Source organism: Fibroporia radiculosa, assembly GCF_000313525.1.
Source record: "Fibroporia radiculosa TFFH 294 genomic supercontigs, scaffold6826, whole genome shotgun sequence".
In the NCBI taxonomy this organism is placed as follows: domain Eukaryota; kingdom Fungi; phylum Basidiomycota; class Agaricomycetes; order Polyporales; family Fibroporiaceae; genus Fibroporia; species Fibroporia radiculosa.
Genome location: NW_012133443.1, coordinates 91,240 through 114,861, shown reverse-complemented (window position 1 = coordinate 114,861; position 23,622 = coordinate 91,240). Strand labels below are relative to the sequence as shown.

The following is a 23,622-nucleotide window of genomic DNA, read 5'->3' as shown; positions in this document are numbered from 1 at the left end:
GGGTCTCGTGCTACACGTCTGGCTATGAGACCACTCTACGCAATCTAAGTACGGGAGGCTAGCGGTATTCAGTTGGACTTGGCCGAGTCTGATAGCTTTCTACCCGACGCGTTAAGCAATAGCTGGTTTTACCTTCTTAGCTCCGGAAGTCTCTCGATGTGGATTGACGGTTATACGACATTTGCGGGCAGCGTTCACTGGTGCACCGTTATTACACGCGAATGAAACGCGAAATTGAAACGAAGCCAAAATCAGCTGCACTCTTCCAACTCACACGATCCAGTCAAGGCAATTATACTTTCGTTGCCGAACCCCCTCCATTATATCCATGCACTCGCGACCCTAACCACCTTATGGAGATCTGCCTTATGAGCGCCCCATCGATGGACGGAATTGATTTTAAACGTTTATCGACAACGTACGACACAAGACCCCTGAGGCGTGCCTGCTACATAGGACGAATTCTCTTCAGATCCAGCCCCTCGCCCTCAAGTCGTCAATGATATCTGCAGTACTTTCCTCGATAGATCGGAACTTCAGTCCGAAGATCCTAGCTATCTTCGAAGTATCGTATATGACGTGATGCGTGGCATTGGTTGGGTTATAGGAATCGTCATTCACGAAGACCTTGATACCCTGCTTACTTGCCGCGATCGCTGGCATGCAACAGTCAGCTGCTTTGTATGAACTTAGACGAGTGCATGCTCACCAAAATCTTGCCACTTGAACGGCCCTTCAGATACAATTATTCTTTCTCCGCCTGCTTCCTGCTTTTGTATGGCAAGCACATGAGCCTCCGCCAAATCACGAACGTCGGTCCAACACATCCTGGAAAACAATCGCATCAATCAACGCACGGACACACGATTATGTTCCAGGACTGACCCTCCGTCTATGAGCAGCTCTGGACCCTTCAGCACACTCTGAAACCACTGTCTCATACTCGCGTTGAGATCTTCCGGAGATTGCGCCACGTCATGGATCGGAGGGCCGAACACATAAGGGGGATTGAGGACGACGAGGTCCCAGCCAATCTTACTCTTGTTCTTCTCCACGAATTCCCATGCAGCTTTCTCCGCAAGTGTTTTGCTAGCGCGGTATTTGGCGAGTTGCGATGCAGCACGTCCTTTCTCCTTAACCTCCGCCACGACTGCATCGTTCCAGTCTGCTTCAGAGAAGGTATACGGAGCATCCTGGACATGCACGATTGTCGCGCACGCGGAGGTATAGACAACGCGTTTGACGTTGGAGCCATATGCGAGGGCAGATTCGAGTACACGCGTGGTGCCGTGTACAGCGGGTACAATCACCTCGTCTGGATCGTCTGTAGCGATGTAGACGGGGGATGCTGTGTGTTCGACCGCGTCAATGCCCTTAACCGCCTCGTCGAATGCTCCTGCCTACGGCAAGATACGAAACTCCAGGTGAATCATTTTCTCCTGAAGGGTTTGTTTGAATCGGGTATACGTACCTTAGTGATGTCCTCCACAACAGTGGTCTCGAAGCGGTCCCCATAGGCAGCAAATGCCTTGCGTAGCAGCGTGGCTTTGCTTTCGGATCGCACGGCGCCGCGCACAGAGTAGTCCTGTTCCAGGAGTTTATGTATGACCCAGGTAGCGATGTATCCATTGGCACCTGTGACGAGCACTTTTCCTGAAGTTACTGGTGGCATAGCGATGCTCTTCACTCAACTCGAGCTCGTGTTCGTCTTTCAAATGCTATACAGCAACTCGGGCAGAGGAGTCGCATTTATATCCCGATTATACACATGGGACCGTCGTCGGGCGAGCGGTCATTGGGAAGAGGGATTCATTGCATCAAGCGAGGTGCTTGGTCACGCTCCGGGGGTGCTGTGGGTGCCAATTTGATTCATTTGCATCTTGTCAATAGGCAGCGAGGATTTGTTTGGGAAGCTGATTTCGTCTGATCGTTCGTGACGCCCGTGCGGCAGATGCGAACGCGTCCGCGTTCGGCATTCAAAAATTCACCACCGAATACCTTCACCATCTCAAATCCAGACTGTGTCATGTCTTGGTTTGCTCTTTGAAACGAGACATTGTCCTCAACATCTTGGTCCATTTTGACACATCGTACACATTCATGAACTTCCTGGGCCTTAAATGAGCATCTTCACCGCCAGGGTTTTCGGTACTGCTCTTCAGTTAAGCGATAACTACAACTACACTGTGTTCGTCTGTTCGTGCACGCATCGTGCAAAAATAAGCCTACTCACACCGGCATAGCCACTTGAATTGCACGTTCATATTTAGCACGAAAAGACCCTAGTCACTTTTGCTCTTGTAATCTTCCATAGACTCGCAGATGATCCTGGCGCGAACCTTGCTGATACAAGTACTTTGGCCCTGGCCACGCAGCTTTCCTTTCTGAAAGTCCAGGCGCGACGATCTGTACTTCCTGAGTGCTCAGGGTCTACTTCAGCATTTAGTAAAATGAATTGGCCTGTTTGGTAGGGTGTCTGGGTGCCGGAAATGGATAGAAGTATCGCACTATAAGTAGGATGTCAGGTAGAGAGCACCACTGCTAGCATTGCTTCGTCCTGACTCCATAGATATACAGGAAGCACAATGCGCGAAAGTTGCCATTTGACGTCGAGCGTGATCATGGGCTAGAACAGGTTGTAGATTGACAAATTAGCGGCTGTAGACGGCGCGGGACTTCAGGCTTTCCAGCCATGCCGTGTCAACCAAGCAAAATATTTCGAAGAAATTGCGCATGCAGTTCCCCACGACTTCGCCCAAATAATGATTGAATTTGGGGTCGCAAACGTGTTCCCCATGGCTCGCATCTCGTGCTAAGTATATAAAATCGGTCAGTATGGTTGGCTGACATGTATGGCATCGGATGGAAGACGCCGGACTGGCTTCGACGCGACCACACGGTGCGCAGGCCTCAGGGACAGACAGGTTCTAGCAGTCCTCGACGTTTGACACCGTGGATGTCGTCGGCCGAAGTCGTTATTATAGATCGAGGACGTCGTCGACATCGGCTACGTGGTGAGAATGGTTGATCATGGTGGTGGGTGCGAAGAGGCGAGGCCACGCTTGTTCTTCGTGGCCTTGTTGTATAGGGCAAGAGACTGCAGCGCCGGTGAGGCTACGCGCACTCGATTAAAAGCGACGGCGGCCACAGCATCTCCCGCCCCAAACGCTCCCCGGCCAGGTGGTAGTTGCGTAGGCCACAACGACGACAACGAGCAGGACAAGTAAGAGTCCGTGGCGGTACGAACGATAGCGAAGATGGTCTGACAAAGGTGACCCAACAAATTCGGACGAAATGACGAAATGAGGCTGGTATCCTCCATGCAACGATCGATACAAGATAATACCGCCAGCTTCTGCGTTTACGTACGAGTTATGGTTTTCTGTCTTCTGCTGCGACATTGTCTTGCAGTGATTGCACTCATACGAGAAAGCAGGCAAACAACCGATCTGCTGATGCACAAGGGAGAAATAACATCATTTCCTCTACTCCCTACAATCGACTCGATTTCGTGTGGAGGAGGGGCTATATGAGGTCGAGTTGGTTGAATAAAGACTTGACGAATGCTCGATGTTCTGCACGCTGGTCCGCCAGGTTCGTGATTGTCATTGATTGCGGACGCTAACTATCGCGGGAGAGCTACTCGGTGTTACACGATCGCTAACTCAGATGAAGCCTCTGGTTTTGAGGTCTGCAGCGATATCCCTGGCGCTCTCCATAGGAGACCGGTATGTCATTCCGAGTAGCTTTGCCGCCTTGGATGTATCAACCGAGACGTGATGAGTTGCCTTCGCAGGATCGTACAATTCGTTTCCGGGGGGTGTATCGAGGTTGCATGCACGGGCTGCATTTACTGTCTAATGCGTGAGAGATGTGGCAACTCGTACAGTGCAGACCAACTTACACCAATCTTGCCACTTAAATGGAGGTGCTGAAACGATGATACGCTCCCCGCCGGCTTCCGGTTTTTGGATTGCAAGTACATGCGCATCCGCCAAATCGCGAACCTCAACCCAAACAGACCTAAGAGCAAGGTCAATGACCAGTGTGGGTAACGACAACGATATCTTACCCCATTGTTGCTAGCTGGTACGCATTGAGCGATCCTTCGATCACGTTAGAATACCACATATGCATGCTTGCGTTCAGGGCTCCGGGGGTTGGTACCTCATGTAGCATGGGCCCATACACCTGAGGGGGGTTTATTACGACAAGATCCCACATGAGCGCATCCTTATTCTTCTCCATGAAGTTCCACGCCGCTCGTTCTGCCAGCGTCTTGCTCGCGCGATACTTCGTCTGCTGCGCCGCCGCGCGTCCTTTCTCCCTCACCTCGGCGATAGCCTGCTCGTTCCAGTCTGCCTCGGTGAAGACCCGCGGCGTGTCTTGTACATTCATGAGTGCAGCGCAAGACGAGGTAAAGACGATGCGCTTGACTGAGGCACCATACACGCGTGCGGACTCGAGCAGGCTCGTCGTGCCATTGACTGCGGGCACGATGAGCTCGTCAGGATCGTCCGCATTAAAATGCATTGGCGACGCGACATGTTCAATGGCATCCATCCCCTTGACTGCCTCGTCAAAAGCGCCCAGCTAGCAAGTCGCATGATCGGTGGCTGCAAGCAGGGTGAATCAGGTACTGACGCGCACCTTCGTGATATCCTCGACGACTACGGTCTCGAACTTGTTTCCATACGCAGCGAAGGACTGGTGAAGATACTCCGCCTTGCTCTCAGACCGCACAGTCCCTCGAACAGTGTAGCCCTGCTCGAGGAGCCTACGGACAACCCATATGGCAATATAGCCATTCGCGCCGGTAACGAGGACTCTGCCCGAAGATACTGTCGGCATGGAGATCCAGTTCGGCGTATACGAGCCGTGGACGGTGGGGCATAGAGTGTTCGGTCCATGGAGGGGGACGCCTTTTTATATGCGCTCTATCTTCCGTCAATCAGCCACCGGAGTATCAGCCACCGGAGTAATGAGTGGGTCGCACGCGATCCTTCGGATGCGCAATGGGGCAAAAATTATGGACCAAAGGTCAAACAAAGCGAGCGGACGCGTGTGCACACGGCAGAACTACGAGAGTAGATTACGGTCCAGAGACCGCGCAATAGTATAAGGTACTTACAAGCTCCTTGCACAACCCGTCGTCGCATTAGTCCTCGAAACCCATCTCTGCATCCCTCTTGGCCCTGCGTAGTGCTGCCCGCTCCTCTTCGGAGAGACAATACCATCCCTCCACACTCTCCTCCAGTTCCATCTCCCATTTCTCCTCTAGCTCGAGCTGCTTCTTGCTCTTCTTCGGCGGAGGGGGGCGAGGTGGAGGTGGAGGGGGTGTACGCCGGTTGGGATGTAAAGGTGCGATCCGTTTTAGAAGGCTTTTGGATGATTTGGAAAAGGGAGAATAAATTGGTTTTGCAGCAGGGAACGGTGATCCAGGCAAAGAGTTGACGCGCCGGATGAGCTCGGACATTGGGGTCGACTTTCCCGAAGATATGGAATATGCACGGTTCGAAGATGGGTGCTTGGTTGCAGACGATGGAGGATTAGGTTGTTTGAAGGGAGTGCTCATGCTTACAGATGAAGGATAGACATTTTCCTGTAAAATCGCATTAACCTCTGTGACTAAACGTCGAAAAGATATTAATCACCTTCGTACTAATATCTTCCTCTTCTTCAGCTTCACTATCTCTCTCAAGCGCAGCAGGGGCAGATTTTTTGGGTGCTCTTGGTTCGCGTCGTACCTTCTTGGGAGGCGACCCAGGAGTAGACACAGCTGCATCGAAATCTTCATCGTCCGAGATAACCACAGCCCGCTTCTTCCCCTTACTTTTCGTTGACAATCTTGGCGATATATCCTCAGTACCATCTGGCGCAGCTCCTCTAGTTGGAAACGGAATGGACGTAGGTGGCAGTGACGCCGGACCATCATTCCACTGATCCTCTCTACGGCTAGTTCTTGTAAAAGTAACAAGTCCCTCGCCTGTCCGAGGAGGCGTTCCAGGTGGGAGTACCAATGGGCATAGCTCACCATCCGAGTCATCCACGATCTCCCTACTTGTTGGCGGCTTAGCTGTGCTGTCTCCTCTCGTCGCCCTCTTCGTGTTCGCTTTCGACGGCGAGTCATCAATAACAACTTCCATGACTTTCGATTTTCTTGCTGTGCCCTTCCTGCCCCGTTTCTTGGGCGCCGGTTTCGGTTTCGGTTTCGGTTTCGGCTTCGCAGGCCACTCGTCCTCGTCCTCATCCTCTTCGTCGCTACCTTTCGCTTTCTTTCGTGACTTGCGTCCCTTTAGCGCCTCTTGTCCGTCCCAATCGGCGTCGTCATCCTGGCCGGCCTTCTTGCGAGGTCTAGCTTTGGGCTTAGGTTTAGGGATGTCAACCCAACCTCCGTCCTCAAAATCTTCAAAGTCATCATCAACTGGTTTCTTCTTTCCCTTTGAACTTGCTCCTTTCTTTGTTACGCCTGAAACAGCCAAAGATGGCGCAACCGGAGATGGTGCCACATCTACCAACGTCTCAGGGATTGCTGCTTCTGATGATGAGGATCCTGCAAAAAATGGTGGTGGTGGCGGCGGCGGCATGGCGGTCGACGATGAAATCTGCTCTTGCATCCTAGGGCTAAGATTAGTACCCTCATCGTTCCTAACGGCTGCTTGCATGGATCTCTTTCGTTTGCGCACCGGCACTGGTGGAGGCGATGAAAGCGGCGACGACAAGCGATCTCGTGGAGGCTGAGGGGCGTGCGACAGAGTTGGGGGTGTCGATGGCGGCAGGGTTGACGTGGAGGGTGGGGGCGGGTCTGATGGTGGAAGCTGCGAGCTCATATCGACGTTAAAGCTGATATCGGAGGTGGCTATAGGGAGAGTCCCGCTCGGTAACTCAGGCTCCAAATCATGGATGCGCGACGCATCGACGCGCCGTTTCGCAGCCGTGGTCTTCACCTTTACATTTGACCTGCTTTTGGGTACACGTACGGGTGGACGCAGGTTGAATTCATCGTCAGACGAAAGATCGATCACATCCGCGACAAACTCGCTGTATGCGCGCTGTTTGCTCGCCGCAGTCGATGTGCGCGCACGAGAACGCAGTTTGGCGCGTTCTGCGATGTCCAAGGAAAAGGGTTCCAGTATGTGTTCAGGCAGTGTGGCTGTCTTCTCTTTGCTATTTTTCGTGGACTCCCTCGCATGCGATCCCATGGCATTGGGTGATGATGGTGCCCTAATGGATGAAGAAGGGTCTGTAATAGTAACATCCTTCGCAGCAGCCGCGCCCTTATACACCGGCCTCGGACGAGGTCTAGTCTTGCCTGACTTCGGCCCTGTAGCCGAAGATATCGATACAATGGTGGATGCCACAGGATTTGTGGTCAGAGGGAAAGTGGAAATATCGCTATACCCGTCGCCGGGACCTTGTCGAGAGTCGCGAGTACGAGGCTGAGGTGTGAAATCAGTGGTCTGGATAGTCGATGCTGCTGCACATCACAATGAAGAATCAGTGATGTTAATTGGCTAGACAATGATTCTTACATGTTGTGGCCATTGCGGGTTGCTGGCCAGGAGATTGCGACGGCCTCATGTTCGTAGGATTGACTTCTATGGTATCGCGAGCGAAGGAGTGCTCATCTTCACTGTCCTGAATGACATCGTCATCCGTAACAATAGTAGTCATGAGCCCAGTCAATCAAAGAAATAAAGGCGATTAACGACGCGTTGTGGACGGATACAGGCTTTGAAGCGACAGATCAGCTAACTGCTACGCGTTTACTTCAGACACGTGATCGTGGCTTGGCCAGATATAATTATATTACTAATATTACTTACCAGAAAGTATTTGTAACTTCTAAATGACTTCACCGCTAGGTTCGGACTTAGTAAGAGCTCGAGGCTCAATACCTAGCTCCTCAAGAACCCCATTGTGCCAGCATGACTGCTGAATAGTTCTCTTCCTCCCTCTCCTGAACGCAGCAGGCATCCCATCACTAAGATTTTACGCAGTGAACAACGAGTAGTGAAATAATGGCGCCGCCCTTTACTCAACCGCACATTGAACCGTCGCCCAGGCGTATCCGCATCTTATTCGCGGGAACATACATCGTTGATACTCAGCGATCTAAACTTGTGTAAGCAGTGGGACTGTTTAAATCTCGTTGACATCCGAGACTATATTGCCGTAGATGGCTGAAGCCGTATTACCCCACATACTTCTTTGAGTCTGCGGATGTGCCAATGAGGTACCTCAAGGAGGTATCCAAGTCTGCGGACGTACAAACGTACGACGTCGTCGTGGGTGAACGCAAGGCCGAGGCAGCGGCTACTGAACACCTTGCCGGTGACCTTGAAGGCCTGATTGAAATCAAATTTGGCGCTATGGACGCTTGGTTTGAGGAAGAAGAGCAAGTCTTTGTTCATCCAAAGGACCCGTATAAGGTTTGCTCATATCTTAGCCTGGAGATTTTAGTTACTTGACATCCCCCTTTAGCGTGTTGATGTACTCCAGTCGTCTCGCCATGTACGTGTCGAGGTGAACGGTGTCGAAGTTGCCAACACTAGGAAGCCGCGACTGCTTTTCGAGACGAGTCTTCCTGTAAGGACGTATATCCCCAAGACGGATTGCAGAATGGATCTGCTCGTTTCATCGGATCTGACTACTTCTTGCCCGTACAAGGTAAGTGTACCTCGTCATTGCCTAAACGTATACATAAAACATGCCATGGCATTATCGGATAGGGCACGGCGAACTACTACAGCGTCAAAACGCCGAGTGGAGAAACGTTCAAGGACATAGCATGGTGGTATCATGTCCCGCTTCCTGAATGCGCAGACATCAAGGGCTTCATCGCCTTTTATGACGAAAAGGTGGATGTCTGGGTTGATGGAGTACATCAGAAACGACCCAATTCTATCTGGTCCTGAGAAGAAATGATGGTCATGATAGGGGAAATCGGAAGCATTCTTACTAGTCATGAGGGAGGTTATAGCGCCTGGTATATGTTCTCCTCGGCTCCACAGAGTCCACCACATGTACAAGCTTTGCGGCTGCATGAGTTGAATCAAAATCGATAATCTACTTGCCTAGCCGTGTCATGAGACATTTATTATCTGTTCTAATTGATGACTTTAGGTTGGATCAATCCACAGGCTGCAGAAGCGATCCATCGCCCTTAGAGTATCCCCACAATAACCCAGAGACCTTGATGACCGAATACAAGAAACAAATTTGTCATTTTCGTCCGCTGCAAGTTAAGGATTTCAAAGAAGCCGTTCATTGATTCAGCCATACACATATGCGATAGAAGCGCTAGTCTTCGGTAGCCACAATAAGTACTTCGGCCTGTGATATCATCATGTTACCGAGTTATCATACACGTGAGCCGAATTCATCACCGGACGCACCTCCTCTTCCTCACCTCCATTCCAGTGTCCAAGACACCAATCTTGGACGAAAAGACCCAAGTGACCATGAGAGATGTGGTCCTGCCCGATGTCACCACCTGCATGGCATGTCATGTCCACAGGCGATTTTTGTAAGCGGCGTAGGCAATGTATCTAGTCAGGCACTATACCAGATGCGCTCGAGCAGTGATGGCCTTGATTGACAGACCCGGAGTAACGAGAAGTATCGGGCGCAACGTTGCACCACAAGATCAAACGACGTATACCGGGAACAATTGTTATCCAGCTCCGTGGAGGTACATCGACCCAATAGAAGAGCACACATCTTCCCAGTGGCGTCCCGGAGTGGATATCTGTCAAGGATTATACTAGGATCCAGACCGTGGGACCGTTCGCAATCCAGGGACTGGGGTTTCCTCCAGGGCCTGCATTCCGGCAGGGGATCACCGTATACACGGGACGCTGCGCACACTGTCAGAATGGTAGCCTGTAGCTCCTTTCTGCCTGTCTGCCTTGGCATATGCAATCAATGCGATGGCAGCCGCGTAGGTGAGCGGCATCATGCGATACACTTCCAAGGCCGCGTCGCGGTAGCACCTTCTCGGTAAATGGCTTTCGGAAGGGACGTCAGAGATAGTCAAGGAAGCCTATATATGCGCACCACAAACCTCCCACATCATCATACCTCCCACATTATCATCCCCGCCTATAACAACTATGTCCACTCCGTTCACACCTCTCTACATTGACGGCGAGGAGCGCCAGGCGAGCGACAAGGGCACCTTCGAGGTGCGCAACCCATACTCCAAAGAGATCGTCACTCTCGCTGCGTCTGCATCAAGAGACGACTGCAAAGATGCTATCGATGCTGCCGCAAAGGCTTTCCGCACATGGGAGCACACCCCTCTAATTACCAAGCGCGATTACTTCCTCAAGGCGGCCGACCTCTTGGAGACGGACAAGTACAAGGCAAAAGTCGCGGAAGCGATCAATGCTGAGGCCGTCGCCGGCGAGTACATGGTTCAATTCAACCTGATGACATCGATAGGCCTGCTGCGCTGGGTGGCAGGCTCCATAGCGCTCCTCAGAGGCGAAACCTTCCCATCTCTAGTGCCGGGTGGACAAGTGTTGGCACAGCGAAGGGCACAAGGCGTAATGTGTGTCCCTTTCGTTTGGGGCTCTGGACCACCCCTAGACGCTGACGTGAGCGTCTTTCGCTAACAGTTTCTCAATTGCGCCATGGAACGCACCATTGTATTTGACTTTCCGAGCACTTGCGATTCCGATCATCTGTGGGAACACCGTAGTTCTCAAGACATCCGAGGTGACACCCCGCACCCAGCATATCATCACCGAGTTATTCCACGAGGTAATAAATATCAAACTCCGTTGTCTAGACCGACATTAACAGATAGATGATTTATAGGCAGGCTTACCGAAAGGTGTCCTAAACTTTGTTCATCTCTCACGAGAAGATGCACCTGCCAGAACCGCAGAAATGATCGGGCACCCGGCCGTACGAAAGATTACCGTAAGTGTGGCCCTACAGTACAGACGACGAGTACAATAACCCACGAGTGTCTAGTTTACTGGCAGTGACACTGTCGGCAAGATTATCGCGGGAGAAGCTGCAAAGTATCTGAAGCCTTGCGTTATCGAGCTTGGCGGCAAGTCCCCCGCGATTGTACGTGCTCTCTTCTCACTTGCTCCAGCCTACTCACCGCTCCCTCTCGCTGGTCGCAGGTCCTCGCCGATGGGGACATCGCACGCGCAGCCAAAGCCATCACATACGGCGCGCTCCTCTACTCGGGCCAAATCTGCATGTCCACCGAGCGCGTCATCGTCCAGCGCGAAGTCGCCGCGGAGCTCACTGAGGCACTAATCGCTGAGTTCTCCAAACTCAAGGCTGGAGGACCTGGCGAGGCACTGTCTGCACAGTTTTCGGAAGCCTCAGCGCAGAACATCGTGTCAATGTTACACGAAGCACAGTCTACCGGTGCAGAATTCTTGCTTGGCGATGGGACGCGCGACGGTTCGGTTGTGCAGCCGCACATCGTGACTGGCGTCAAGCCAGGTACGAGACTTTGGGAGAGAGAGACTTTCGGCCCAGGTGAGAACCGCGTACCCTAGATGAGATTCGCCGTCGCTCATGACGTGTAATTATCCTAGTGGTCGTTCTCATCGAGGCCGACTCGATTGACGAGGCGGTAGAACTCGCAAACCATTCACAATACTCGCTCGCGGGAAGTGTCTGGACGAACAGCCTGAACGATGCAATCGATGTTAGCATGCGAGTTAGAGCAGGCAAGCATCCACAAGCCTGTTTGGACCTCATGTCAATGATAACCCATTCTGTTGTTAGGTTGTGTCTGCATCAATGGGCCTACGATTCATCTGGAAGACGCCGTGGATCTAACTGGTCTAAGGTGCGTATGAAGGCCACTTACCACTTATTCCATATTCACGTGTCATCCATCTAGTGGTGCGACTGGCTATGGACGATTCAGCGTCGAGGATTTCACGGACATTAGATCGGTGGTCATCCACCCCTCAAAGCCCAGCCCATACTGGTAGTTCTTGAGTCTACGCTTTGTCACGGCTTTGTGTGGTGTAATCGGCTTGTGATACCTAGATTCTTGTGCCTAGTGTAGCTCCAATATTAATGGTGTTGTACGTGTACATGATATAAAACCAGATCGAGTCAAATTCCAAGAAGCAGGAACGTCGCAGTACCACCCCAATTCCACGGTGCATAATAGAGATCGAGGTGTCGACAGCGTCTCATTCATATTGCTCTCAGGTTGCTTGTGTATGGTAAGAGGCACAGGGGTGACCGCGCGTTCTTGGTCGCACGGAAAACGCGATGTACTGGGACGGTCGGAATGCGGAATATGTTCGCACAAAAAGGCGTTACGAGTGTTCTCCAGTGATTTCTGCGGACAAACGTGAAATCTCAGAGAATGCAGCCCTCAGGAGGTCCAGATCTGCGTCGAGATTTTCTGCTCGTGATTTCATCTGATAATTTAGGAGGGGATCGTCGGTACATATGCGTGCAAGAAACGAAAGTTTGGAAGAGACGTACGGCGGCGATAGTGTCACTAGCGGCAATGAGCTCGTGATGGTGGTTGTACACGAGTGACTGGCGCTCGCTATCCAGCTGTCTAATCTCTGGCAGCCCATTCACAGTCAATGATCACGGCACGTTGTCGTTATTGTCAATATGTATTCACCAGTCAGTAATTCGTTCTCCCGCCTGATCAGAGTCGGCAGAGACGAAGTCGTAATAAGTTGCTCGTAATACGACTTCGCATCGAAGGCAGTGGAATCTGCATCGGACGACCGCCGATTTTTGTCAGAACATGTATCGTAATTCCTTTCTCTCCGCTCAGCGCCCTCACCTAAGTCCATGGGATCCGCTTTCCCCGGCAACGGCGGAGGCGGACCTACGCCCAAGCCATAGTGTTTCCTGAGCAGGTCGCGTGCACGGGTCTTTGGGCGATCTCCCGGGGGTGGCGTCGACGGTAATGGGCCGTTGTGTACGAGCGGACTGGGGTTGGATGACCGCCGTGGAGAGAATGCACCTGTCGGAGTGGAACTTGAGTGTATGGAAGTCGGAGACGTCGGGCGGAGGGGCGTCGACGTGCTTTGACGGGGGAGCGGTGTACGAGATCGGGTTGGGGAAAGTGGCGGACTTGACGGCGTGGACATGGTTGCGGAGCGAGGGGAAGAGTAAAAGTGGCAGCGTCGCTGTAAAGGTACACGCCCCACGTGATCGTTATTTCCCCCCAGAAGTCTAATAGTAAGAGCCAGAGTTAGAGTAGCCCGCGACGACCCAACTGAAGGCCCATTTAACTAGCCCCATCGAAACCTGTTAGGTGAGGCAATGAAAGTAAGTTTTTCATGACACTACTAGTATTCCGTACGTCTACAAATACAACACGCGCAGTACTTTAAGTTCGTCGATGTGAGTACCAGGTGAATACGAATGTCCATGCCAGTGGCCATGTCGGACCATCAAGAAAATTACGGATATCGCCATCATCGTACGAGTCATAAATTCTTATCTCAAGGTCCTGTTCATACGGCACCAAATCTTCGTGTTCTCCTGGTGTCGCCGCCTACCTCCCTCATCACAGCGCCATTCTCACCACTTTGGCGCATGGCAAGCAAACGCTGCTCTGAGAGTTCACCTTTTTGCACGCCGCGCGACATTCGCAGATCGTAGAAGAACGTGAGGAGGAAGAACGTGTATCCGAACGCTATGACCCATTCGAACACCGCTGCAAGCCATATAATCAATATGTCGTACGGATACACAGTTCACAGCATCGCAAAGGAAGAACGCACCTCCGACATTGGGCGCGGTGTAGAGTGTGATGGCGAATATTATGGCACAGATGATAAGAATTCCAGCAATAATTCCCTTGGCTATATAGGCTATCTTTAGTTTGCGGATCTCTACGAAATCATGGCTGATCCATCGATACTACATGGGTCATCCCTCATAAGTACAAACTTGCATAATAATCAGAAATGCCAGACGCTCACCTCGATGATCGTGAAGATGGCAGCTAGTCCAACACCAATGATGAATACGAGCAGAAACACGCGGTGGAGGCTCGGATATCGCCCAGTGTCAAATATGGACAGCAAAATGAGACCAGCACCGCCGATGAATGCTCCAAGCACAGAAAGCGAAGCAAACACGCGTTCACGACGGCGCATGTTTGGAACCAGCCTGCAAGGAGGACGTGAACACCACCATATCCAGTGACAGACAGTACGCACCTGCCCGAATGCCTCAACCATCGCTCGATCACCAGGGTCAGGAAAAATGACACTCCGGTGATGCAGCAGCACACGATGAAGAGCGGCTTCAGGTAACTGGCCCCGATATCTGAAATGTACGCAATGCTGCCTTGCTGAGTGACATATTTTGGCCGACCGGTGGCGAGCCATGTTATGAGCATTGAGAGAAGTGTACCTGATGCAGGGACCATTCAAATTCAATTACTTGCGCTTTGAAGATCTCCCAGCAATCACACTTACCAGCCCATATGAACGCTCCAAATACAGGAATCCAGGCGTAGAACCAGTAGTAGTGTTGTTGCCCGAGCCCTCGAACCATGATCACGAAATGAGAGGAGATTCACGAAAACCAAGAGAGCGAGCAGCGGCAGAAGACGCAGTATAGAGTAGGGAAGGAATGAGCGGCGAGACGCGAGAGCAATAAGCCAAGTGGTGCCGCCAATCGTGGCGAACGGAGGCTTTACATGGCGGAGTAGGGATCCGCCTCGATCACAATGGGCTCCGTTGGCTCTCAGGCCTCAGGTCCTGACGTCAGTCTCGCGTCGTCTCCTACACCTCTGCAGCATGTATCAGCTCCCAGTTCCTAGGCACTGCTAAATACAACCACGTACTACATACTGGAAAGAGTGGAGCTAGCATCGTGTCTCTGGCTCGGCCACCTAGACTCTCCAAGATTAATAGTCTGGACTTAAACACTGGACAGCCACGAGACATAAGAAGCGGTCTCCTCGCGAATCCTTTAAACTCTTCGTGGTATACTTACGATAATACACTAAAACAGTCAGAAATGGTACTACAACAAGTAAATAAGCAACTCCCTGGCTCCCTGCACCGAACAGCGTCCTCCCCTGGCTCCCAGCGATGGAAATCATTCGCATTCATACGAATTCCTGCGGGGTACTAGACTGAGCACATTGGACCATCGGGAATTTTAGACAAAGGTGTCACTTTCTCAGTCTGTGCCAACTTCTTGAAAATCTGACGGAACCAGACCTGTCAGGTTCCAATCACTCCGACCGCAATTGACCCTGCGCACCTGGATGTACACGTCCGCAGTTTGTCCACCAATGACTGCCCACCGGCCATCAATGATCGTGAACGGAACCCCAGTCACACCCTTCTTCCGTGCCTCCGCCATCATGTTGATAACTTCTTCTCGACACTCGTCTGACTGAAGAAACTGCAGTGCCTACGGAGAAAAGAAGTCATCTTAGCGTCGCGGAACTTGACAAGCCAAGAGAAGAGAAAGGCTACTTCTTCTCTAGTCATCACACTACTTTCTTGTGCCAACTCTGCAAGCGTATCGTTGTCCCCGATGTTCTTTCCTTGCTCAAAGTAAGCTTTGTGGATCGCATTCAGGTATGACTCTTGCATCTCCTGACCCCCGAGCTTCAGCGCTTTGAGACTGAGACGATGCGCCCGGGTCGTCTGTGTGATTGTCCCACCATAGTTTCTGCAGATGCAGATCGAGATTGTCAGCACGCGCCCGCAACACATGATAAACGCTCACATGTTGAGCCCTAGCTGTGCGCCTCGGGTGGTGACCATCTGCTCGAACATGGCAAACTTATCCTTCCCAAACCGATTCAAGTACCAGTCACGCTTCACTAATGCCTCGTCATCCGGCAGTGACGGCTGAAGCTGGTATGGCCGGTGCTCTACCTTGATCGTGAGAGGAAGATCGCTGACGGCTTCAATTGCACGTTCCATCTCCTTTTCACCGATGTAGCACCAGGGACATATCTGCGGGTGAGGGGAGTGGTATGGGTCACGTCAGAAGATGGATTAAAACGGCACACTCACAATATCCCCGATGACGACAAGTGATACTGACCGCGACATTATGCGCCTGCGGCGATGTTAAACAGAATATGCTGATCTGCGCGTAACGGAAGAGTGCTTTTCTAGGGTAGTGGCGAGAACGCAAACAATGTCGGGGAAGCAGGACGGAAACAAAAGAGTAAATTATCACTGGGGAACAGCGTGCAGGACAGAAAGGAGCGTCGTACTAGCTATGATACAGGAACCCAGGTGCGTGTAGGGTATAAGAGAGTCGTTACAAAGCTGCTCCTGAGATTGGTCACGAATTGGTGAGCACCTCACTACCGGCGCTCAGTGAGCCGGTCACGTGGAAGATCTCCCGCCCAATGGCTCTTTCCGGTCTCATCCCGGACTCCTCCCCTCCCGCATAATTGTCGCAGCTATTTCCTACCTCACTGCTAGTATCGGCGGCTCCACCTAGCTGTTTTTCACCGCGCCGCCGCAATAGCTCAATGTACTAACGAAGCCTGAGTTACATCCGCCGCCGAGGACGTTGACATCGCTTGAGAGAGTTGCTCGGTCAGCCGACTGTGCATGGTCTTTCGCCATCCAAGTTCCCGCGAAGACTCATATCCTCATATTGGCGCCGTCACTCGCGCAGAGCGAATTGGTGCGGCGCCACCACGGATGGTGTTCGCAAATGATGCCGTGTCGCTTTGTACCGTCTCACGTCTGTGGTTCTCGAGGTCACAAGGAGGACGACTAATCGACCTGGTGGGTCTTGCCCCTCCGATCTATCGGGAGCTACTCGTTATCTGGAGGTGCTTACTTGGGAGCCGCCGGATATTTGGCAGTTCGTGTGCGTTTCTTCACTGCAGTGCGACATTCGGCGCTATCCTGTGTTACTTGGTGGATACGCTGGCCACTAATGGTGTAGTGGCGCGAGAGAAAAGACGTTAGTTTTGGTCTTGAACTACAGTACCTTGCAGATCAACGTCTCTAAGGTATGCTCCAAGCATCGATCGCAAATGCTGCACACGACTCGCCGACAGCTTGGTTCGAGCCGCTCCGTTGTTCGCCACTGCGAGAACTCATGTTTCGTGACCCCATCACACGGACGCGAAGCAACACTCGCTTTACGAGTGCTGCGCATGCCTGCCAAGATGGAACTTCGATTCGGTGGCTTTCGCGCTGTGTCTAGGTCTTCCTCATTGTGACAGTCCGGCTGCCGTCGATTCCTCAGCGTTCCCAGTGAAATCATAGAAATGAAATGGGTGGCAAGCTTTGTTCAGCTCGTACTCCAGCATCTCATTCCTTGAGCTTGAGACTCCAGTTACAAAAATATTGCACCGATCTGATATCGTAGGGTATAAGTCATTCAGTGTAGTTCTCGTGAATTCAATGGCTGTTGAAATACTGCTTGTAGGGGTATTGAAGGTGCTGGCGCATACGGCCACTCGAAGTTCGTAAGCTTAACTCATCTTGTTGCCACTAGCAGTTCGATGACCTTCAGCACTTACGTCTTGTGGTGCAAAGTGAAGGGATTGGTCAAGACTATTTTAGCCAAGTGGTTATGGCGACATATTGGAATTTCGGATGACTGTAGTTGGACTGTAGTTGAACTGTAGTAAGGAGGTGGTTGAATGTGGAACGCGACCGTGCGGCTGCTAGCACTCAGACCTCAGGAACCTTTACATGGAGTCAGTTGGGTGTGTGAGATAAATACACAGGCCCTATCCCAGACCGTCGGTGGTCCAGATTCTCGAGCTTCATCCAAACTAAGGCAGAACCCTGTTCCCAAAGATGGCAGGTGGTCCTTCCGACTCCGCCCCATCAGGCACCATGTTGGGCGTCTATTCTCTCTCTCCCTCAACGACTCTCTCTTTCCCTCTCTTCATCTTTTGTTCAGCACGATGACCACTCCTCATGTAATCGCATCGTCGTCAGCTCATCACGGCTCTCAATCTGCGACGTCTAACGGGATTGTCGGCACCCACTATCGAGTCGGTAAGAAGATTGGAGAGGGGTCTTTCGGTGTCGTCTTCGAAGGTATGAACATCTGCTCCGCCTCAAGATTCGTCCCTCTTAGCTATTGCGGATGTATTGCAGGAACGAATGTACTCAGCAATCTGCCTGTTGCCATCAAGTTTGTGAGTATAATCCGTCAACCGCTCTGCGACGTGGGCCGCTCATCGTCCTCTCTAATTCCCTTAGGAACCACGTAAAGCAGAAGCGCCTCAACTACGAGATGAGTACAGGTCTTACCGCACCTTGCACGGCACTCGTGCGTATTTTCCTCGCATGCTAGTATTAAGACGTGTTCTTACCGAGCTGTTAGCTGGAGTTCCTCAAGTCCATTACTTTGGTCAAGAAGGATTGCACAACGTCCTTGTCATTGACCTCCTGGGACCGAACCTCGAGGACCTCTTTGACATGTGCGGTCGTAAGTTCACCATCAAGACTGTGTGTATGGCTGCCAAACAGATGGTATGTATGCGCATGTATCTCATTCTGCCTTCAATGCGTTTTCGTCGACTCGACATCGAGGCAGAGGGCATTCAGCCCCCGATCTGCATTGCGCTCTTTTGCGACCGTTAACTACGCCTGGTTCTCACACCGACCCCTCGCGGGTATGTACCTGCCTTCCGCGTTTGGTCTGCCTTCTGCGGCCCTTTCGGATCCGAGTAGACGTAATCACCGGTAGGGACACACTGCACTGTGGGCACAGGCAATGAGACTGCGAGGTAGCTGCTGCATCTACTTCGCTGTCAGAGCTAGTGTCATTGTCAAACACAGCCATTTCCCTTCTTGGTAGCTCTCCGCGCTAGAGCATCATATCTGTTTCACCATGATTGGTATGTTGACGTGAATAACGATATTCTGCAGGTCACTCGTGTACAGGCAATCCACGAGAAGTCCCTCATTTACCGCGATATTAAACCTGATAATTTCCTCATTGGGGTTCCTGGATCGAAGACAGCCAATACCATTCATATCATTGGTACGTGCTTCCCTGTTATATGCCTGGATCTCGCAGTTTGTGCCATTATGCGCAGCTTGGTCAATTGGGGGCTATGCCGCTTGACAGGCGGGACGCGATCCGCGATCGCAGCTCCACAGTAGTTATGCGCAGCGGCCCGCACATACTTTGAACGTGAAACAAATGGTGTACTGACGCCGTTGCGGGTTAGATTTTGGAATGGCAAAACACTATCGAGATCCGAGGACCAAAGTACATATACCATACAGAGAACGGAAATCCCTTTCGGGAACGGCACGTTATATGTCGATTAACACGCATCTCGGCCGAGAGCAATCGCGACGAGACGATTTGGAGTCGCTTGGTCATGTTTTCATGTACTTTTTGCGAGGCGGTCTTCCATGGCAAGGCCTGCGTGCGGCGACGAACAAGCAGAAGTACGAGAAAATTGGTGAGAAGAAGCAAACTACACCGATCGACGAGCTGTGCGAAGGCTTCCCAGGTAAGCCCTAAGCGCTCTGTGTTCGACCATGTCGATCACCCTCTGCATTTTGTGTAATTGATACGAGTTGGTTTTGGAACAGAGGAGTTTGCAATATACATGAATTATGTGCGCAAGTTGGGTTTTGAAGAGACGCCTGACTATGATTTCTTGCGCGAGCTATTCAGTAAGGTTTTGAAGACTCTCGGTGAGCCTGAAGATGGTGTGTTCGACTGGATGCTTTTGAACGGCGGCAAGGGTTGGGAAGCGGGACACGTACGTTCTCACAGTTTGCTGCTGTCGCTCGTAGGTATTGATGTTGATGTTAGACACCGTCTACACTTCTTGCTCAAGCTCACGCCAATGCCGCGGCACCACATACGCCTCACCGCGAGCACCGCTCGCGTCATGACGAACGCCACCGTCGCTCTCGGCAACCATTGCCTGATGCTCAGTCACCCTCGTCACAACAGGTTCTCGTGCCGACACCTGCACATGTTAGACATTCAAGCCGCCGTGCCCAACAAGATTCAAGAGGCAACTCGCGCGAACAAATCAGCGTGCAGCCGATTGCGCCCACGAGCCGTCGTGCCAGTCACCAACAAATTCCTCGTGGGGAACGTGACAGTGCAGGGCTGGTTGCACCGCACCCATACGCGAGTGCGCCGAGCCCGGGCGGGCCTCGGGGCACAGCTTATGATCGTGCGTCACCAAACGGGGTTCCTCCGCAGCAGCCGAATGGGATCGGCGCGAACACGTCCGATTCTATCGTTTATGGCCAGCCCACGGGCAAACAGGGTACAAACTCGCGGGACGGCACCACGACCGGCGGTACGGCTGTGAATCGCGACACGGTGAACGCTGCTGGTACCCGTGGTATGAGCGTATATGATCGGGAACAGATGACGCGCGTCGGAGAGCAAGATGAGCATGGACATGGCCGCAAGAAAGGATTCTGGGCTGCGTTTTGTTGTAGAGGATAGGCGCATGCAGATGCGCTGATGATTCCGTATGTTGTTTCTAGCTTGGATTTTCCTGTTTCTTGAACCATGTCCCTCTTATAGGTTTAACAACTTTCTGATGACGAATACCTGACGACCAATGGTATCCTGCATAGACACATATCCAACCACCTATATCCAGACCCCTCTCATCGTCTGTTACGACTCCACATGATGACTCGATCCACCCAGCATCAAAACCAAATTGCGTCCGCGATATCTAAGTGCAGGGCACCAATCATTCGTTCGGCCGGACTCGCATTCGCACCGCTCTCAATACACTCATCGCTTTGGTCCCTGCTAGAAGGACATCCGTCTCGCTCACGTTCTACTTTGTCTTGTCTTGTCTTGCCTTGTTCATATATCCTCCCGTTCCTTCTCTGCGTTACCTTGTACACTAGTCCGCTTCTGCCGCAGACTGTCTGGCGGTGGCGCACGGCGCGAGCGCCGTCGCCAATTCGTTCAATCACTGACGCTCACTCCCTCGTTTGGCTTTCCAGTTCTTGTCGTTTCGTATTCTATGTCTAGACTGCTTATTACGCGGTTGGTTAACCTGTATTCCTCTCGCACTACAGTATCCTATCGATCCGCAACTACGGCGGTTTATTCTATTATATATGCGTCCCTAACGCGTGATGGGTCAGGCGCCCAATACATTCGCGATCGACGCGTCTCGTTTGGTCGCGAACGACCGAGTGTTGCCCGAGTGAGTGCCGTACTGAATGTTGGCCGAGATTGAACTGTCCGGCAACAAAAGATGGTGGGACACGGACACCCGCTCGACACCGCAGTGTTTCCTGGGAACAAACGACAACGAATGGTTGCGAACAATGTACAGACAAGGGAAGATAACTACTGCGTCCAGGACAATGGCCTCAACTATACTCATACATACGACACGCACTCTAACAATTACGAATAACAATCAAACCGACAGTAGCTCATGGCAAGTAAAACCCAGGTGAATTTCATTTCCTCTCCTTCCAAGCGTTGTCAACGCCCTGCTTTGAGAACTTCTCTGCAACTCCGGGGGAGTCGGGAGGCGGATTGCGGTCAACGAGGGTGCCTTTGCTCTTCGTGCCCATCATATCCATCATACCCAGACCACCGTGGCTCCCACCGCGCTGGTGCATCTCCCCAGGCGCGGTGCCGTGTCTAATAGCTGAGCTCTCCATAACGCCCGAAGGATTCTGCGGGAGTGCGGAGGTGAGGGGGTGAGCAAGGGTGTGACTCGTTGAGGCAGTCGAACTGCTAGTGCGGGGGGCCTCACCATCTGCACCGTCGGCGGCGGGGAAGTTCTGGTACGGCGCGGAGGTGGGGTACGCGCCATAGGGAACTTCGTAGGGGGTGTGGGCAGGGTCGGGCTCAGAGACCACGTAGGTGTGCGTGCCGGCAGAAGAGAGCTGGGGATCGGGAGAGTGGTCCAGCTGCTTCTCGTACAGCGTAGAGACGGTTGAAGACGGGTGGGGGGGAGAGGTGAGCGGGGAGTCTGAGAGGGACTTGAAGGGCGAGTGGAACGCGCGGATGGAGGATATACTGCTCGGACGCGAAGATAGGGACGTGCGCGAGAGCGAGCGGGCATGCTTTGAAAATGCGCGTAGGGCAGACATTGTGTGGGTCGTTAGAAAGCGAGAGGAGGCTGGGAGGTTTGTATGCGGCGATTGGGGGGGTAGAAGACAGGGAGGTGGGAGGATGAGGATTCGGCGAGAGGGGGGGATACTTAAACTGGGCGTTCGCGTGGGGTATTGGGGTACTTCCGCGCCAGATTCCCACGAGTGCTAAATCATAATTCGGTAACGGTGTCGTATCGACAGAACGCCTCGTACGATGCGCCGCCTGTTTCACCTCCATCAGAGCCGTAACCCTCTTTCTGCCACCGCATCCGCTGTAGGCTGTAGCTACTCCAATGAAAACCGACTTGCCACCACACCATTCGTCTACCTAACTGGTCGCTTTCACACCAGTCTGATCACGCCGCACCGCTCTCTCGCGGAATATTTTCAGCACCACTGACGAAAATGTTGACGATCGTCTCTACCTCACTCGTCATGTTGTACGCAGGCGAGAGCATGAGATGCGCCGCCGAGTCTGCCGTTCATGCTCGCTCGCTCCGGAAAAGGTCATGACGACGAGGTGAGCCGCATCTGGACTGCTGCGGCGAAACGTTTACACTCAGATGTATCTGAGATCAGACCCAACGGCCCGCCGACCCCTCAAGCGCTCTGCTTGCGAACGTTTCCGAGTCTCAAGTCTTGAGCGGCTACATAGTATACCGTCTGCGCTCAGTGCACTGGCAGGTACGCCTACACAGAAGCGGTGCAAGTGCACGGGCTGTCCACAACCCCGCATATATGCACAGCAACATGACTATATGCATACCTGATTCGTGTGCCCGTGGGTCAAGACATCTCTCACACTAACCGCCATTCTCCTATCTACGAGGACAGCATAATGGGCGCGTACCTATGCCAAATTCTAAATCATGGTGCTGCGTATGTGCCGGATCATTTAGGAGCCAAGCGGGTTTGCAGCACCACTTCCGACAGGCGCGCCCCGTGCCTTACCATTTCGGAGCAAAGAGAAAAAGAGGTCACTGTGTTCTTGCACAATGCGGACAGATTGCGCTATGGTGATGTGTTCAGCAAGGTTGGAAGTATAGTATCCTTTTGCAAGAAAACCACACCCGCAGTTGTGTCCGGTAACCACGGTTATTGCATTGCTTGCTCAACACCAGTACAGCCTGTACTGATGTGTACTCAGCACACGTCAGTATTTGGTACACTCGTTCCGCTGCGGAGGACCGACTATAGCAGTCTTCAGTACGCTTCGAGTATATGCTCTACAGCTCTTGCTCGAGCCTCTCTGTGAGAGCACAGGTGAAAGTGATCGTCGTTCAGGATCATGTCGCTCGCAATGGTACGTGTGATAGCTAGTAATACTATTGAAATGACACCTGAACATGATCTGCTCTCGGAAAAGATTAGGAGAGAAGTTGACTGGCTTACTCCAACCTTTCTCCTCTATTGCCCTTCTATGTGCGGTAAATGGGCCCGAGGAGCGCACGGAGTCAACACAATCACACTCCTGCAAGCCGCTCCGGCATGGCGGTCTCTTCAAGCTCGAAGTGCGCTCTACGCATTTTTTTATGTTTGCCTAGTCTCTCCTTTGATGGGCCATCTATTCGAGTGGGAC

At 52.2% G+C, this 23,622-nt stretch overlaps 10 protein-coding genes across 10 annotated transcripts; 3 read left to right on the top strand and 7 right to left on the bottom strand.

Moving 5' to 3' along the window:
- Positions 1-468: 468 nt before the first annotated feature.
- On the bottom strand, positions 469-1,672 carry FIBRA_06416 (uncharacterized protein; the record flags this gene model as incomplete). The annotated part of the gene is made up of 4 exons (XM_012328142.1): positions 469-656; positions 710-828; positions 886-1,400; positions 1,472-1,672. 4 exons carry the CDS (start codon positions 1,670-1,672, stop codon positions 469-471), a joined length of 1,023 nt encoding a protein of 340 aa, XP_012183532.1.
- A 1,993-nt stretch (positions 1,673-3,665) lies between these two features.
- On the bottom strand, positions 3,666-4,851 carry FIBRA_06415 (uncharacterized protein; the record flags this gene model as incomplete). The annotated part of the gene is made up of 4 exons (XM_012328141.1): positions 3,666-3,853; positions 3,905-4,023; positions 4,073-4,593; positions 4,651-4,851. The coding sequence occupies 4 exons, from the start codon at positions 4,849-4,851 to the stop codon at positions 3,666-3,668; spliced, it is 1,029 nt and encodes a 342-aa protein (XP_012183531.1).
- A 307-nt stretch (positions 4,852-5,158) lies between these two features.
- FIBRA_06414 (uncharacterized protein) lies at positions 5,159-7,674 on the bottom strand (the record flags this gene model as incomplete). The annotated part of the gene is made up of 3 exons (XM_012328140.1): positions 5,159-5,602; positions 5,655-7,477; positions 7,533-7,674. The coding sequence occupies 3 exons, from the start codon at positions 7,672-7,674 to the stop codon at positions 5,159-5,161; spliced, it is 2,409 nt and encodes an 802-aa protein (XP_012183530.1).
- A 347-nt stretch (positions 7,675-8,021) lies between these two features.
- On the top strand, positions 8,022-8,918 carry FIBRA_06413 (uncharacterized protein; the record flags this gene model as incomplete). The annotated part of the gene is made up of 4 exons (XM_012328139.1): positions 8,022-8,125; positions 8,180-8,432; positions 8,485-8,670; positions 8,733-8,918. 4 exons carry the CDS (start codon positions 8,022-8,024, stop codon positions 8,916-8,918), a joined length of 729 nt encoding a protein of 242 aa, XP_012183529.1.
- A 1,197-nt stretch (positions 8,919-10,115) lies between these two features.
- On the top strand, positions 10,116-11,814 carry FIBRA_06412 (uncharacterized protein; the record flags this gene model as incomplete). The annotated part of the gene is made up of 7 exons (XM_012328138.1): positions 10,116-10,555; positions 10,623-10,767; positions 10,825-10,929; positions 10,984-11,082; positions 11,142-11,508; positions 11,568-11,692; positions 11,761-11,814. The coding sequence occupies 7 exons, from the start codon at positions 10,116-10,118 to the stop codon at positions 11,812-11,814; spliced, it is 1,335 nt and encodes a 444-aa protein (XP_012183528.1).
- Positions 11,815-12,308: 494 nt separating this feature from the next.
- Positions 12,309-13,106, bottom strand: FIBRA_06411 (uncharacterized protein; the record flags this gene model as incomplete). The annotated part of the gene is made up of 3 exons (XM_012328137.1): positions 12,309-12,413; positions 12,481-12,566; positions 12,629-13,106. 3 exons carry the CDS (start codon positions 13,104-13,106, stop codon positions 12,309-12,311), a joined length of 669 nt encoding a protein of 222 aa, XP_012183527.1.
- A 369-nt stretch (positions 13,107-13,475) lies between these two features.
- Positions 13,476-14,526, bottom strand: FIBRA_06410 (uncharacterized protein; the record flags this gene model as incomplete). The annotated part of the gene is made up of 5 exons (XM_012328136.1): positions 13,476-13,678; positions 13,746-13,884; positions 13,947-14,136; positions 14,187-14,382; positions 14,448-14,526. 5 exons carry the CDS (start codon positions 14,524-14,526, stop codon positions 13,476-13,478), a joined length of 807 nt encoding a protein of 268 aa, XP_012183526.1.
- A 581-nt stretch (positions 14,527-15,107) lies between these two features.
- FIBRA_06409 (uncharacterized protein) lies at positions 15,108-16,049 on the bottom strand (the record flags this gene model as incomplete). The annotated part of the gene is made up of 5 exons (XM_012328135.1): positions 15,108-15,185; positions 15,244-15,396; positions 15,462-15,660; positions 15,718-15,950; positions 16,011-16,049. 5 exons carry the CDS (start codon positions 16,047-16,049, stop codon positions 15,108-15,110), a joined length of 702 nt encoding a protein of 233 aa, XP_012183525.1.
- Positions 16,050-17,881: 1,832 nt separating this feature from the next.
- FIBRA_06408 (uncharacterized protein) lies at positions 17,882-20,412 on the top strand (the record flags this gene model as incomplete). The annotated part of the gene is made up of 8 exons (XM_012328134.1): positions 17,882-18,017; positions 18,078-18,118; positions 18,183-18,252; positions 18,307-18,455; positions 18,855-18,969; positions 19,160-19,450; positions 19,533-19,705; positions 19,759-20,412. The coding sequence occupies 8 exons, from the start codon at positions 17,882-17,884 to the stop codon at positions 20,410-20,412; spliced, it is 1,629 nt and encodes a 542-aa protein (XP_012183524.1).
- A 986-nt stretch (positions 20,413-21,398) lies between these two features.
- Positions 21,399-22,040, bottom strand: FIBRA_06407 (uncharacterized protein; the record flags this gene model as incomplete). The annotated part of the gene is made up of 1 exon (XM_012328133.1): positions 21,399-22,040. The coding sequence occupies one exon, from the start codon at positions 22,038-22,040 to the stop codon at positions 21,399-21,401; it is 642 nt and encodes a 213-aa protein (XP_012183523.1).
- Positions 22,041-23,622: the final 1,582 nt, after the last annotated feature.